The sequence below is a fragment of the Catharus ustulatus genome, chromosome 2 (assembly GCF_009819885.2).
Source record: "Catharus ustulatus isolate bCatUst1 chromosome 2, bCatUst1.pri.v2, whole genome shotgun sequence".
Lineage (NCBI taxonomy): Eukaryota > Metazoa > Chordata > Aves > Passeriformes > Turdidae > Catharus > Catharus ustulatus.
The window spans coordinates 58,703,232-58,720,286 of NC_046222.1; the positions used below are offsets into that span (position 1 = coordinate 58,703,232).

General features: G+C 43.0%; 1 protein-coding gene across 1 annotated transcript; it reads right to left on the reverse strand.

The window, feature by feature from the left end:
- Positions 1–589: 589 nt before the first annotated feature.
- On the reverse strand, positions 590–16,726 carry CDADC1 (cytidine and dCMP deaminase domain containing 1). Its single transcript, XM_033052059.2, has 9 exons — positions 16,593–16,726; positions 13,106–13,200; positions 10,642–10,819; positions 9,246–9,824; positions 7,313–7,362; positions 6,098–6,267; positions 4,841–5,030; positions 4,132–4,192; positions 590–2,903 (listed from the first exon to the last, which is right to left on the reverse strand). Exons 1-9 carry the CDS (start codon positions 16,666–16,668, stop codon positions 2,830–2,832), a joined length of 1,473 nt encoding a protein of 490 aa, XP_032907950.1. The 5' UTR covers positions 16,669–16,726; the 3' UTR covers positions 590–2,829.
- Between the last annotated feature and the right edge of the window lie 329 nt (positions 16,727–17,055).

Below are 17,055 nucleotides of genomic sequence, written 5' to 3' on the forward strand. Positions count from 1 at the left end.
TGAATTCCACTGGCTACCAGGCCCTCAGTCCAAATGCCTGGACTGGAGCCAGATGGATGTAACCCCCAGTGGGCCAGAGCCCCAGCATCGCTCACTTGATGCTGCAGCCCCACTGCCCTACAGCTGCTCTGCAGCCTGGCACTGTTCTCAGCTCCATCACCACAGTGATCCTGCTCCACTCTGTGGTGAGTGGGAACTGGGGCACCCATACAGGCAAGCCAGGACAGCAAGGCAGGATGCGAGGCAGAGACCAGTTTTATTGTGGGATCATCAAAGCTTCATCTGCTTTGATCCTCCCCAACAAAGGAACACACCGTGGAGGAGGCAGCTTGCAATGCTCCCTGATGCAGCTCCCACTCTCCTGAGGAAGAAGAAATTAATCCTCACGGGTCAAGGAAGGGAATCCCAGCCCTTTCCTGGGGCTGGCAGGAGGCAAAGTCTCATGTGGAGACAAATTCTTCAGGCAGAGTAGAGGGAGGCGTTACAGCCCAGCAAACAGTAGTGGGCATCACTGTAAGGAGTGTGAGCATCCCAAAGCATTCTGCAGTGTTCTTAATAACCCAAAGCACTTAAAAATACACTTCAGTACTTACTGTCAGATTAATTTATTAGCAGGAAGCATGTTTTACTGTAAGACAGACAATTAACAGAGAATTTCTGTAATTCTCAGTCAGGAGGCCAAATTATTACTGATATTAATACCTGCAATTACAATGATTGTTCTGAAATGAACGAGAAAGTCTCAAAATGTATACAGAAATTTCAAACAATGTATAAAATATATAACTTTTACACTTCTTGAGTAAATACTTTGCAGTTTTTATGTAAGAAACAAACATCCTAGAGTTGATTTGCAAAATAAGCCCTGCAGGAGATGTCCAGTATTCTGTGGCTCTCCCTGGTAAGCAGACAAACAGAGCAGCAACTAGAGAGTCCACAGGCTGAGAGAGGAGCTCCATTTGCATTGCTCCTGTTGGCCAAGATAAAGTCCTACTTTGTAATTCCAGTAAAAATTAAAGTAGGGTTATACTGACAATCAGAGCCTACAGAAATTTTTGAGCCTTTGGAAGAATTTGTAGACTATAGTAAGACAGAAATAAAGCCAGGCTTCTAAGCCTTCAGTCTTATAAGGAATTCCCAGTTTCACATAAAGTTTTGTAAAAAAATCTGACCCTTAAAAAAAGTAAAGGTAGAATCTTTACTCCTCCTGAAGCAGAGATTACCAGCAGCATTCACTGCAGTGTAGTTATTTTATGTGTATGAAATAATTTACTTCTCTGTGTACCAAGGCCACCTATGATGCTTAAGGGACTTTTTAACTTCAGCTGTTTCTATTAAAATACAGATTTTACTGATTTTGATACCAGTAAACTGAGCACTATATAACTTGAAGGGGCCTTAAATCTGGCTACTTTTTCCCTTACTTCTGCTTCAAGTAGATGAGCATTGCCAAAGGATTATGGGAACAAGAAGGTTTCAATGGGTGGACTAGGGCAGAATTTTTATTCTAGTTTGGACAGTGTACACTCTCCAGTCAAAGCTCTGCTATCCAGTTCCAAGCTTCCCCAAAACCTAAAAAGACAAAAAGAACCTACAGATGCATCTTAAGACATGATTTCCCTTCCAGGACTTTTAAGAAGGGCAGCAAAGATAAGACGCATGAAATAACTGGGAAAGGCTGTTTACATATCCTACCAACAAAAGAAGAAAAAGATTTAAGGTGTTTGTACTGGAGAGTTCAGCAGAGGAGTGAACAGAAAGTCTTGGGACATCTGCTAAAACAAACAGTTAGAGGTCAGATTCAAAGCAGGAAACAGATGGGAATCAAAAGGTTCTGTGTACAACTCTTTGTTCTGGTTATGCATTACTTGCCCAATCAAAACTAGCAACAACACTAGACTTCAGTTTCAGTGACTGTTTCAATGTCACTCTTGTAGTGTAGTCATCCAAGAAATGCGCACCTGAAAAGATTTGGGCTATTCCACTGGTACAGATCACCCTATCTAAGAAACAACAAGACACTGGTGATTTATTAGCTTCTGTAGTCGTAGAAGCATGTCAGTGAAGATTAACAAAACCTCAACACTTGCAATCTTCACAGGTATGTAGGTGCCAGTGAGATGCATACAGCCTAATGCTTTTATGCCTGCTCCAGAAGCTGAGAAAAAGCAAAAGCTAATCTTTGTCTTCATTAATTCAGATGGACTGCATGTGAGGAAGCACACAGAGCAGCAAGGCAAGTACCACAAAACTAAACAGCTCTGCTGCTATGGTAGAAAGTATGTATGACAGACAAGATTGGGTCCAAATCATTTAGCAATGACTGTTATCCCAATGGTTTTGTGTCCATTATACTGAGAAGCACACCGAGAAGCAAAAGCCACTTTCAAGAACAGAGATAGTTGCTGGTGATTATTTACCTACCATTTCCTAGAAGATTCCCTTGATGATTGTATTTGAAGAACTATGGCTTATTTCAGCCATTTGCTAGCCCAGAACATTCCCTCAATCCATACCACAAGCAGATAAGACACCATTTTATTATGACTCTGATCTATCATCAATGAACTTTGAGTATTTTTTTTTAATGAGTTAAAAATGATCAGCCACCCAATCACTTTCACAGAAAATACAAGCAGCATTTTTTCATCAGGAGCTTCTAAATTAAAAAGACCTTCAGGCAACGCTGTAAAACATTAAAGACATCATAAATAAACTTATTCTAAAATTCACTTTCCAAACAATAAATAAAACTCTTCCTTATTTGAAAGTGCAAACAGGCTGTATTATAAAAAGTATGAAGCAAGACTGCAGGAAGTGCTTAATTATTCAGTAATGACCAAGACACAGTTTCTTGCTTTGGTGCTGCTGGTCATCCAGCGATTTTGTTTTCTGGACCCCATCTAAAGAAAAAAATATGCATGGAGCATTAATACAACAGCAAGCATAGCCTAATGCTCAACATGGACAAGCACACTGGAATAACATTGGGGGTGGGGAATGGGGTGGAGATTGTCTTCTTCCCCTTACAAAGAGGAACATGCAATAATCATAGCTAAGAGGAATATACCAAGGAAAGAGAAGAACTTAAACTAGTTCAGTATTGAGAATGCAGGCACACCACTTTAAAGAAAACTGTTAGAGAAATGAGCCCTGTTAAAAGTTGTCAAACAAAGTACCCCAGGATTAATCTTTCTCCAGTTGGGTCTAAAAGCCATTAAGAGAGAGAGGGACAAACAAGCCCTGACATTTTGCAGTGATCACTAATGCCATAAACACTACTCTGAGCCCTTCCCTCCTCACTTCCCTGAGACCATAAGGAAGTAGCTAATAAAGACTTCTCCACTAATCTATCTCTAGTACATGTTAGGAATTGGCTCGGAGTACATGGCTATTTGTGTGGCACAAAAACTACCTTCAGTCTTTTTTATGCTCCTAGCACAGTACTCAATGCATCTTTACACTGCATCTTAATGCTTGAAGCACAAAAATTATTTACCTGCCACTTTCACTGTTGTTTTCCCTTTCTGGATGAATTTAAGGATTGGTAGCTGACAGTAGATGCCTATGGTGGGTCTCTTTTGTAGCACAAACTGGCTTCAAAGTAAGACTTATCTAAACCCTTTTTTGAAAAGGTGACCTTTTTAATATGCACATGCATATACATATATATATATGCACACAAATATAAAAGCACCTAAATGTTCTGCAGAACATATATAAATGACTTGAAGGAGTCCAGTCCAATTTCTCTTGAAAAATAATGGTACTCTTTAGGAACACAATCTAAAAAGTCTTACTAGAACAACATTTAAAACATGATCAAGTTCTGAAATGATCTACATGCCAAACAGCATGTTGCTGGCCTTCATAATAGCATTGCTAGATTTTGTAGCGTGTGTCAATGCCAAACATTCTGTTACAAGCTAGTTCACCAATTACAGTTAGTTATTACCTATTACAGTTAGCTCATCTATTCAAAAACCTCATAAAACTTTTCACAGTAAAATTTAACTCACTGAAATCAAGACTAATTAAGACTAAATAATCCCAGAGGGAATCAAGTCGGTTTAAAACGTGATCTCACTTATTAATTTCAGTGACAAAATGAATTAATGAAAAAATACTTACTTTCCCTGGCTGTAGGGTCATGGAATTCAAGTGCATTAGTGTGCAATGGACTTAGTTGCCACTGGTAAAAGAAAAACAAAATGTTTACTTTTCCAGAAGACAGAACAAGGAGCAAAGGGAGACATACAAAGTAGCCTACAGGCCTCCACTGAAGAGGCATGACTAGGGGTGAGGTGGGGAATGAAGGACTCCCTCTTGAACACACTTGCTTTGAGGACAAATAACTACAGGCATGCAGCCATTAACTCTCTTGAGAAGGGGGAATGAGGCTGCTCACATGGACAGTGCTGCAGTTTGTCACAGAGAGTGCCCTGACTGCAGCTGTACTGGCCCCATTTGAAACCCAATGCTGCTCTTTTGGGAGCTGCCAGAAGGGCCAACAAAATCACACAGTGACCTCCCAAATCAGCTGCCATGTTGTGACAGGGAACGCTTGGAGAGAACTTCACCCTGTGAAGAGACCACCTCCAACAATATTGAGTTAGAGGGGGAATCCTCCATTTAGACGAGAAAATAGAGGGGCTTGGCCCCACCCTCTGGCGCATGGCACAGCACTGCTCCCCAGAATTGTGACAGAGCAACTTCTTAATTCCACTCACCTGACTAAATAGCACAGAGCTCCTCTATGCTGGCTGCAGGTGACTGCTCACTCTACTCTCCCATCAATGCTGCCCCCAGTTTTTAGAATACAATACATTTAGACACTTACTGTGAATTTGCTTACACCCTCAAGTTCACTGAACTTCATATAGGATATGTCTGCTTTCTTTTTTCCAGCATCAACATCTCCTGCATAGATCTGCTTGATACCAGCTCCTTTAATTAAAGGGACACATTCATCACATGGACATTTTGTTACAAATATCATGCTTCTCTCATCTGGCTTTATTTCTCGACACCTATAAGCAGTCAGAAATCAGAATTTCAGAGTTTGTATCTTGATAGTTTTGGATTGTGACAAATTTGATACCTCAAAAAGAAGCAAAGAAATGTTATTTACTCTCAGAAACAACTTATTCCTTATCAAATGCACAAGTACACAATGGAATGTGGTTTGGTTTCACTATCTGTGAACAACACCCATCTCATGTCTCCACACCTATTATTGTTGGAAGCTTCATTAACTGCCACACTTCCTCATTTTGGGTTACAGCATGGTCTAGCAAGAAGCAGAGCCAGTGGCTTGTATCTGAAGGATAACTGAAGGAGCCAATGCCCTTTAAAACCCAAGTTCATGTAAGAAATCTGAAGAAACCCCAGGAGCTGACTGTGTCCATACTCATCCAACTTCTACATCACAGGCATAAAATAGACTGTGATTGCAATCCACAGTTCATCACAGCGACATCACACATTGTCCTAGTTTGCACTGGAACACAGTCAATTTCTCCTCAGCAGCTGCTGCAGTGCTGTCTTTAGGATTTAGTACGAGAATAATGTTGAAAACAGACTGATGTTTTAGTTGTTGCTAAGTAATGCTTACTCTGAATCAAGTGCTTTGATTCATATTCTGGCAGTGAGGAGCTGCACAAGAAGAAAGAAGGATGACCCAAACTGGTCCAAAGGATATTCCATGCTAAGATATTCCATGTCACTCCCAGTATATTAACTGGGGGAATTACCTAGAAGGGACATTGATCAGGGTTCAGGGATGGGGCATGGCATTGATCAGTGGCTGGTGAGCAGTTGTATTGTGCATTAATTGCTTTTACTTTGGGTTTTATATTTTTCATAATCTACTACTACTACTACTAATTTTAATTTGTTTCAATTATCAAACTGTTCTTGTCTCAACCTGCAAATTTTGCTTTTGATTCTTCTTGCCATTCCACTGGGGGGCAGGGGGATGAGTGAGAGGCTGCCTGGTGTGTACCTTCCCCGATGGGCTTAAACCACAACATACATTTGTCATGGAATTGTTTCCAAACCATCTCATTCTTCTTTGTGGTAAGAATAAGCCCATTACCTGAATGTCAGGGCGTTCTGCTCCGCATGGATAATGTATCTGAACTTTCTGATTTCCCGATCTTTTTGCTTATCATCCATGTGTGGAAAATCAGCATATTCAGATCCAACAGGAAAGGCATTGTAACCACAGCCTACAAAATACATTGCTCCTGTTCCATCACAGCCTCTCTGCAACAGTAAACAAAACATCAAATTTGGAGGTATTTTGACTGAGTTTTAAGTCAAAGTGCTGAGCAATGTATACTTTTACAGGACCAGACAGCTCAGCTCTTGCCAACTGCTCCATGTCTGTATGAAGTTTTCCCACTGAGCCCTGCAGGAGCTGCACAAGTAAAGTGTAACACCTCTGTTACCTGCACCAGGCTTTTGGGGTTTTCCTTTTGGCAAGTAATACTGACAGCAGGGACAACAAGTCAGAAGGATGTAGTCCTTAACAATGTAGACAATTAAATACAGATTACAGATTATTATGTACACATTAAATACATGATTAAATGGAGTTCATCCCCAATGTGCCAGAGATGGTGTTTTGCCTGTGTTTTAACAGACCCAGTGACCAGTGGGCTGGTAAGAGGCAATTGGTGACTGAAATAAGAAAAAGAAACAAAACAGCAATAAGCAGCTGATGACTGAAGTGCTAAAAACAAATCAAGAATATGTTGCAGCTGTGAGAAGAATGAGGAACCTGGGACTGGTAACATGGATAAGCGGAAACAGAAAGAACAAAAACTTTCAGTTTGGATGGGAAAAAAGCACTGTAACAATATCAATAGAAAAATACCACTTTGATACAAAAAGGAATGTGCTAAAGCCCATACAGAATTTCAACTGCAACAAATATCCTCAGGAGACTGTTAGGCTACAATGGCACTGAGACCTCTCCTAAAAAGATCTGCCAAGAGGGGCCATGCTGGGCCCATGCTGCCTGATCAGCAGCTGAGGCAAAACCTTACAGCCAGGATACCTGGAATAACTGACAATGACTGGGGAAGCAGGCTTGATGAAAATGCAGGCAGAGACATTGTTGTAGTTACTAAAATAATTTATTCCTCCTCTACATCTTAAAGTATAACAATGAACTAGTCATTGACTTAGTTACTAAAGCTGGGCGTGTGTATGGAAAATAGAAGTGTATCAACTTTAAGGAAATAAAAAGCTCAAAGGCAGTGTATGAACTGTGAGTGCAAGAAAAAGAAACTTTTTCAATACTTACTGATTTTTCCTCTGCCCAAATAATAGCTCCAACTCCCGTTTTATGATCCTCTAAAATACATAACATTTTAGGAGTAAATAACAAATAAAGCACTTCTGAGTTACCTACACATTAAAATACGATATCATAGAGTAAGGAACAACATTTATTGTTGCTTTGTGAACGGGAGCAAAGAAATGCAGAAATATTAAAAGCTTGGAAATCATATGAGTCTACTGTAAAAGCTGTGTGTGCTCTTACTGCAAGGCAGTCATTCTAAGATTTTGCTGTGTATATTTGTTCACAAATGAAATTAAGCAGCCAACACAAAGATAAGAAAATGCACGCCAAGAATATGTGTGGACAGATTCACTAACATGAGACAGCAAACTGATAGAAACCTTCTTGTTGTTTACTACGACTTTCTGTCGTTCTTTAAGTTTACGGTTCTGTGGTCTGAAGTCCTATCAAAATTAGTTCCATTTTATACCCAATTCAGAGAGAAAATACTAACAATTGTTTTTTGGGGGTGTAGTCTATCACCACCACAGGAAAACTGGTAAAGAGCTTTCATTATGTGATTTGGATGGTTTTTATGGCACTTGAAAATCTTTCCCAGTAGCTACTGATGAGAATCTTGACCAGTTAAAACAGAGCATATCAAGGAGAAAAACATTTCAGGATTCCATTGATTAGTATCTCAGAGCACACTGTTTCCATGAATAATTTTCATCATTCTTAGTATCACTACCACATGCAATCACTGAAAGATGTATTTTATCAAAGCTGTCTTCATTTATATTCTACATATTTATTAGCCACTGATGAAAATGATAATGACTAATTAAACCAGCTTAGAAAACATCCTGTGTTCTTGCTCCCATTTTTATCCACATATATATAGTGTATATATAGTAGTGTAAAGCACTTAAACACGTGTGTGAGCTGCTATCGATTTAAATTTCATTACAGTGCAATAAAAGTTGACTCAAACCCCAGACCTGAGTCCAGGCTGAATACTACAGATAAACCTGAACTTTGCCACCCCAAGAGTGAGTACTCAAGCTTGATCACTCCATCTTGTTCTGTATAACACAAGCTGTACAAAGAACTCGTAACTGGTTCCATGAAACTTCTGAATTACATTTACAAATGTGACCTCTGCAATTTTTTGGAGATAAAATTTGCTGAGAGCACCTGACTTAATAGGTTAGGTTTGGATGGGTGTGTTGGGGGATTAGTTTTGGTTTAAGCTTTATATATGCACTATTGTTTACAATGGTTTTAAAAAATCAACTATCATATCTAGAGTACAAAAACATTTCTGTGGAGTACCATGTTCTCTGGAAGAACTTAGCATTTTAAAGCAGCTAACAGAGGTCATCTCTATCAAGAGAGTCAGTAACTATCTTTCGACCTCAGAAGCCTGGACATAAAACTCCAGCATCTGTGCAAAGAAAATCCCCATCAGACATATAAGCACTTCCACTAATAACATTAGGACTAGGAGACTTAATAGAACTGTACTTAATGTCCTACTGAAGGATATTATTTCACTGCTTTTTCTGAAGCGTACATAATCTGCTTGAAATATTGACATTTATTTGATAACAGAATCATCTTGTGAGACCTCAGTAAAAAGAGCCTCAGAGCAGCTTGAAGAACTTAAATGTCATCCTGTTCTATTTTCAGTTGGGCATTGGACACATTGGCAGGGCAGGGTTTGCCAGCACTGTATGTGAAATACCTGCACTGATTTCCTCATGGAAAGCTTTCCACACACAATACTGTGTGCCCCTGAGGAGTCTTTACAATTACTGTTGCACTTGTTTCACACATTCAGGAGTGGAATTGAGCAGTTTGCTCAAGGAAGTATCTGGAAGAATAAGACTGAAAGCAGGAACTTGCTCTACTGATGAGAGCTCATTGTTCCTGTGCTCTGGTAATGACTCACCTGTCCGATATGCAAGGAGCCTGGCTTGGATCATACAGTGCCTGGCCACGTCCTGGGGCAAACACTGATCATCTGCTTCATTTGTTCGTTGGGATCCACTCTTGTAAAATCCAAAGCAGCCAAAGACTGGGACACTGGCAGCCACTGACGCCAAGACCAAGACAAGATCTTTCATATTCTGCCTAAGGTTGCTGAAGTAAGGATTTTCACAGAGGTTCTCCAGTCCAATTGTCATCAATATTTGTTTGTGCATTTCCTCATTTGAAATTAGAAATAAACTTTCATACTCTTTTATCCTCTCTTGCCTACATGCAGTATAAAAGTCAGTGTTACAGTCAGACTGTGATTTTGCTATTTTCTGAATAAAATCAAACTTGGTGGAAGTTTCTTCAATAAATTGCACCATGTAGCACACCAAAGGCTGAAGCAACACACACACACGAGCACGACTGTTTGACTTCAGTCTTTCCACTGCTTTGGCATCCAGCTTTGCATCCTCAGTGCTTGTTGGATTGGACACCTCGTTCTGCAAGCTGATTTCAGGATCTGCAGGCCAGTAAGAAATCCTGTTCACCCCAGCTGGAAGAGAAGATAATGCAGCAGAAGAAACAGTCCAAGTGCAGTGGAACATAAGGCTCATATTCAAAACACTATTGCCTCACACTGGTTTTACTTTTTGAAGGCCTCAAGTCCTGCCTAATGGGTGTCTAGACAACAAAAATGCTGGTAGATACAAGTATAAAGGGTTATAATCAGATAACCAGACTACAGATAAAAATTTGAGTTACCCAAGTTCTCAAATTTTTGTGACTGCCTAATTTTGCAATCTTATATCCAACAGATAAATTAGCAACACACAAAAAGAAGTTAGCACTGATAGACATTGCTGCTGAGATTAAAAAATCAGTATTTACAGAAGGGCTGTACCAACAGATCCCATTTCTGAAAGTGAATGATCTTGTTTGTCTTCATCAACTGTCATGGGACAAGGAAACCCTAAAGTACTCCCTGTGATTTCTGCATAAAAACCCAGTCTTCCCTGGTGTCAGTGACAAGCAATGGGAAAACAAGGAAAAATACAACCATCTAGGCCTAGTCATCAGGCTTAGGATTGCTCTGGCAGAGTGCAAAAGGACTGTCAGAACCTCAGCAGTGCATCCCAGCTGAGAGACAAGCACCACCAGTAATAACGGTTGCACATTACAGAGAAACAATGTTTGTCTTGGCAGCAAACCCCACTTTCTTGACCATCAGCTCCAGGAAATGTACATTCACCCTTACGGAAAACAAATCAGGGATTGGCATTCACAACTGGGACAGTCCAAAGAGAAAACAGGTTTTCTTTTTCAATCACAAGCCTAACATTTACTCCTACTCTACTACAGTCATTGCTTACCATTTACAATCATTTTTAAACAAGTTGAACATGGTTTTCTGGAAAAATAAAGATCACAGTTTTTAAGTCTTGATCCATGTTTAATGAGTGCAATCTGGCCAGCATGCAAGTCTGTACTGGAGCAATGAAGACCAATAATCTTCATATTTTTCACCACAACCAGACCACTCTTCTTCACCTACGAAAAAAAGGTATTGTTATTATTTTATTTTTTTTCAACACTGAGTCCATAAAGATGTTACAGCTCTTTCTTGCATAACAGTAACCAACCAGCAGCAGAGCATAGAGCTCTTCAGTACAAATGAATCATTAAACAATCTGCACTTTCCTAAGCATTTTTTGTTGTTGTTTTGTTTTCACATGTGCCTGTTAATATCAGGGTGCTGTGTCTCACAAATTCTTGATTTCTTCTGGTTATTGCTTTACCTGCAACAAAATCCAGAAGCAGCATAGAAAATTCTGTCAATTATAGCTGAAATCTTCTTTGGATCAGCCAGCATCTGGAAATGCTCAAGAATTTAATTTTTGTCTTAAGCTTGACCATCCTGGGAGCCAACAGCTTCTCTAGCTTTATTTGTGTCTCTTCATTTATGTAATGAATCCTGATTCTAAAGAATCTTCCATGCATGGAAGAGGTCTGCATACCACAGACAAGAGTTATTACATCTGGATTCCCATGTATTGTGAGAAAACTGGATACAAGCTAGTTTGATGAAGCTGGTGAAACAGATCTCACTATACTATCCAGCTGCTACTGAATCCTGATGCCTTAGATCTGTAAATTATTCAACTGCTTTGTGGTTACAGAAATGAGACTTTATTAAAGCCCTACATACAAGCCAAATGCCACTTCTAGTGGAATTACTAAATTTCAAACTGCTTTTGAAGGCTGTAGGTGCTGCTCATTTATCCTTCTTTTGGATCTAGCCTGGGACATACCCAGCTTTGAAAATGAGGCCTAATTGTCACCCAGGTTATTTTTCTAGAGTCCAGTAACAACTCTGATCACAAAAGGAAACATCCTGTTCCCAGTCAGTCTGAAAATGCCTCTTGACTTTGCGGAGTAACTGGCTACTGTTTAGAAGATCCACTCTCAAGGGTGGTTTCTTTTCCTTGTCACTAAAGTAATTACAGTAGTTTCACGAATACAAGCCGCACGGATTATAAGCCGCACTTCCGGTGCCTCGACAATGTTGCTGTCTTTGTCAATAGATAAGCCGCACCCCGAATATTAGCCGCACTTTCGTTCGTCACGAGAATCCATGCGCAGCTTTCACAAATTGGCCAATTAGTAACAGGATCGCGGCATAGCGGGGTTTACTGGCTCGGGGCGGGGCCAGGAAGGCTCGGCCCGCTCATGGTTGCCGACGGGACCGGGTGGCCCAGCTCAGCGCCACGGCTCGGCGGGGCTGGCCGGGTGGTGCTGCCGCCGCCACCGGGCTCGCTGGCCCCCCTCTCCCGTCAGCACCGCCCCGCTGCCGCGTTCGCTCGCCCGGCTGGTGGGCTGCCGCCGCCGGGCTCGCCGGCCGCGCCGCGTTCGCTAGCCCCGCCGGCGGGCTGCCGCCGCCGCCGCGTTTCCTCGCCCTGGTCGGCACTGCAGGCCCCCGCACCGCCGGGCTCCCCCACGCTGCTGGCCCCGATTCTGCTGGGCTTCCCCCGCTGCCAGGCAGCCCCACCCGCCGGCCTTCCTGCTTCTGCCATGCTCCCCTGCACTGCTAGCCCCAGTTCTCCCGGGCTCCCCCGCCCTGCTGGCTCAGGCTCTGCCGCCCCCCCTGCCCCGCCCTGCTGGCTCAGGCTCTGCCACCCGCCCCCACACTGCTGGCCCCGCCTCTGCCAGGCTTTCCCACCTCTGCCGGGGCCGGCCAGGCTCCAGCTTGGCTTGGGGCTGCCGCGGGCTCTCACTTCCGTGTTGGCAGCTTTTAGAATTTTGTTAATGTATTAGCCGCCCCGGAATATTGGCCGCACTTCCGGGTTTCCACCAAAATTTTGGTCAAATTGGTGCGGCTTGTATTCGTGAAATTACTGTACCCACAAGCTCTTGATCAGCAAACATTTCACGTATTTGTGTACACCCCACTGTATAAAAGAACTCATCTACAGTCATGAACATTGTAACTCTAAGAGTCTGTCTACACCAACAACCACACTGACTTTACACACAGGGTATACACCACATCATGCTTTTAAAACACCTGCCATTTTTTAGTGCTTGCTTCACCTCTTGGGGTATATATCTTGCCTTTCAAAGTTTTTCAGAAATAGCATGCTGTTCAGCCATTTTGCTATTTTTCTCCCACCACTGGATTTTTTTTCTACTTCTATGAAATATTTGAAGAAAGTTTATTACATTTGGTTGATTTAGTTTTTTTCATCTGGACTATGTGTCATCTAAAGGGCAGTTGGGTTAAATTCACTGAACAAGCTCTTCAGAAAGACCAATTAACAATAAGCACAGACATTTTACCTGGGATTTTTTCTGCTGCTCAGCCGAGGGAAAGAGCTCCATCCAGAGACTTAATAAAGTAAAAAGATTGACCTTGGAAAGTCTTGGCATTTGACCTGTTTGGAAGAAAAAAAGAGAAACATTTATTAGAGAATATTTGTAAAGAAACTCCATATTGCTGAACATTATTTTTTAAGTCTTCTAGACCATAGCTGCTACAGAAGCTGGTTCATCGATACCTCCTGCTCTTTTCAGCAGCTACTTCCACTCTATGCTTTTCAGGGCAGTCATTGCCAACTCAGGATGCTCATGTTCTAGATGTAGAGATCAGATCTGTGCAACAAGAGGAACTGGTGAAACTTCCACTGAAATTCAGCGAGTTAGTTTGACTCAGATGTGTAGAGCAGATGAGATCATGAGACCCCGCACAACTTAATGCGCTCAAATGATTCCCAGATGCTTACAGAAATCTGAGATAGCTTCTAACTCAGCTTCAGGCTCACCACAGGAGAGGGCAAAACTATCCAGGCACACACATCAATGATGAGCCATTGTGAAACCTTCCAGTTACGTCAGCTCTGGAGATCCTGTATCTGAATTTTTACAGTCTGCTTAGATTTTGGCTAGATTTTTACAAAATTTTAAACCTTTTGCTCAGTCCATCACTTCTGACAAAATATCCAAAGATCCCTTCTCGGAGCAGCACCTTGTGCTGTGCTTCTATTCAAAATCTGGAAGTTGTCCTGAGAGGGCTAGCACTCGGCATTACCGAGTGTCCCACAAAGGAAAAAGGAGGAAGTACTGAGCTGCTCAGTAAAGCTTTCACTGTTCCAAATGTAAAGCTATCTTGCCTCACACTTGGCAAGAAGTTAATTAGGTGCTTGAAATAACTCCAGTCCTCGTTTAAGGGGTGCTTACAAAGAGCTGTAATGAACACACATTCCACTGCAGGTCTCACATGTGCTGTCTGACAATAGTATTATTTCGGTTTCTATCTTTTCCCACCAATGTTACAGTTTTTGCAAAGGAGGAAATGGCAGTGGCAAGAATGGAACAGCATAGAGAAAAACATTCTTTAAGTAGTTACAGCAGCTTGGAAGAGATATAATCAGATATTAAGATTACCTGGCTGGTGGAGAGGGTTAGTTTAATGGCATGTCTGTGAACCCAAACAATTAGAACAACAGATAAACATATGCAATCCGTGACTGAAATACCATTTTCAGATGGTATTTTAACAGCTTTTTTCACACATAAGTGTGATTTGGGAAAGCAAATATTGGCCTGTCAGCAGCACTATCCAGTGCCACATTATCCGCTGTTCCTTAGGCTGCCCAGCTCTGCTTACCCCACTTGGAACAGCAAGGGGCACCTGGTTAGCACAGTCAGATACGTCTGCTAAAAATGTACATGGCAAGCAGCACACACCAAGATTTGCTGTCACTTGTACTAAAAGCAAACTGTAAAAGTAAGTCTACAAGCCACATCTAAAGAAGCAGGATCTCTTTTGTTAAATGGGCACTTGAGTTCATTCTCATAACAGCCCCTGTTTACTCCTGTCATAGCACACACATGAACAGTTCCCAAGTGGCAAGTTAAAACAAACAGTGCAATTTACACCAATGCACACACACACACACCTTTGTGTCTTCTAAAATGGACTACAGTTTGGCACACAGAGTAGACTTAAAAAAACTGCATGCACCACAAACAAGTTTCAATTACTCTTTCTTTTCTTGCACCTAACCTGAATATGACCTGTCAACCACATGGGAAACAAACAAGAACATCCTGACATGAGTTCATAATGAGAAGCAGGAAAACATTATGAAGAAGGAAAGACCTTTCGTTACAGTTATCATATAGTTTTTTATATGATACAGTTTTTTATCAAAATGTTTACATCTTCACTCACTTACTTAGTTAAACATTCCCTTAAGTCCAACAGAGTGAAGAGAAGACTGATTAAAGTGGAAAAAAGGCAGAAGACATCTTACAGAACTAAAAGCAACTGCAGAAGACTGGGGAAATAAAGGAGTCAGGCTCTCTGCTACTGAGAGCAAAGCCACATATGCTCTTCCAGGTGCACCAGGCCCACTTCACACAAAGGTATGACTTTATTCCTCCAGACTATGGATCTTGCTTCAGTGAGGCGAGCACAGAAAGGCATGCAGGGACAGTGTACTGTGAAGGCTGGTACTGGTGCCAAAAACACTGCTGCACCTGGAAGCAAACAGGAGCAGGGCACAGCCTACCCGGACATGGCTCACATCCAGGATTATGTCCTGGCTATAACGCAGGAGTTCCTAGTCCAGATGTGCTTGACACCAAGGAGTAAGCTACTAGTGACATCACTCTGCTGCTGGGAAAAGGAAACTAAACCCCATTTTCAGACTTCAACAATTTTGCTTGCTTGGAAGCAGGATTTCCATAAAACCAGGATGAAACAAAACTCATATACCCACCCAGGAAACCTGGGTGCCCTGCCATGGTGCTCAGTCTGAGACCAAATATACATCACATCTGTATGCACGCGCCACTCCCTTGGGACTGCAGCAGTGGGATCTGTGGAATCTACCAGCATCTGTTTCTCCTGAGCATCCCCAGCCCTGTGAGAAAGTTGCTCTCTACCAGACCCATACCATGGGCCCACTGTGGGGTTAGTAAGGACACCCCTCAGAAGGTGAGTGTTTTCCTGCATGTTGCATTGTGTGCACATTAAATGCACCTGGTGTAGGGCTGGAGAAAGAAATCACTTATAATGGGGTGGGAGGGTGGAGCAAAATACAAGGTTATCTTATCAAAGGGCCTCATGGAGCAGGGCGCTGCCAAGCAGGGGTGGAGGAGGACAGAGGACAGAGGACATACATAATTTTTTTTTTTTTAATGTATAGATATATGCTTAAAAATACTATATATACACAGAAGTATGTGTATACTTTATGTATATATATACACACACTGTATATACAGCATATATGTACACACACCATAGATAGTATAGAGTGTGCATATATATATGTATAATGTATCTACATATATACTAGAGATATGCCAAATATATTTTTATACATAGTTATATACGAAAGTACAGGCACATATAAGTATATAGATACTTTATATGCACACGCACATATACGCCCACACATATATATCTATGTACACACATATGTAGGTGTATGTATGTATATGTATGTAGACACTTTATTGCACTGTCTGTGAGGGGCAGGAGCACTCTCTGAAGCATCACCGGCGGAGGGGGAAGGCGCGGGCTCTCCGAGCAGCCCCGGGGAGAGGCGGAAAGAGTCCCCTGAGGAGAGGACAGACCGGGCAGCCCCCGGAAGGGCCCGGCGGGTGAGACGAGACCCGCGAGGGGCCGGTCAGGGCACACCCCCCTCACACCCACCCGCCCGGCCCGGCCGGGCCCGGCCCGCCGCCAGCGCCGCCGTTCCCTCACGGCGGGGGAGGCCCCGGCCCGCCCCTCTCCCACCCCTGCAGCCCGGCTCACCGGCCATGCTGTCGGTCTGCGTGCTCGCCGCTTTGACGCGCGGCCCCGCCGCCGCCGCCTCCTCCGCGCCGTGCATGGGTGCCGGTGCCCGGAGCCCCCCGCCGCCGGCCCTGCGCCGCCCCCAGGGCGGCACCGCCCCCATGGCCGCCCCGGGGCGGGGCCAGGCGCAAGGCAACGGCCGTGACGGGCGGGCGCCTCGGCCAATGGGAAGCGCGGACGGCCCGGGGGCGGGGCTCGGCGGGGCGGGGCGGGCGGTGGCTCCCGGAGGGACCCGCGCTCCGTAGCGGGAAGTTAACGGGAACTCGGGTCACTGGGTGAGTTGTCTTGGAAGCGACCCACAAGGATCAACCAGTCAGCTCCTGGATCTGCACAGGACCACCCCCGAGAGTCACACCATGCGCCTGAGAGCACTGTCCAAACGCTTCTTGAACTCTGTCAGGTTCCAGTGCCCAGCCACCTCTGG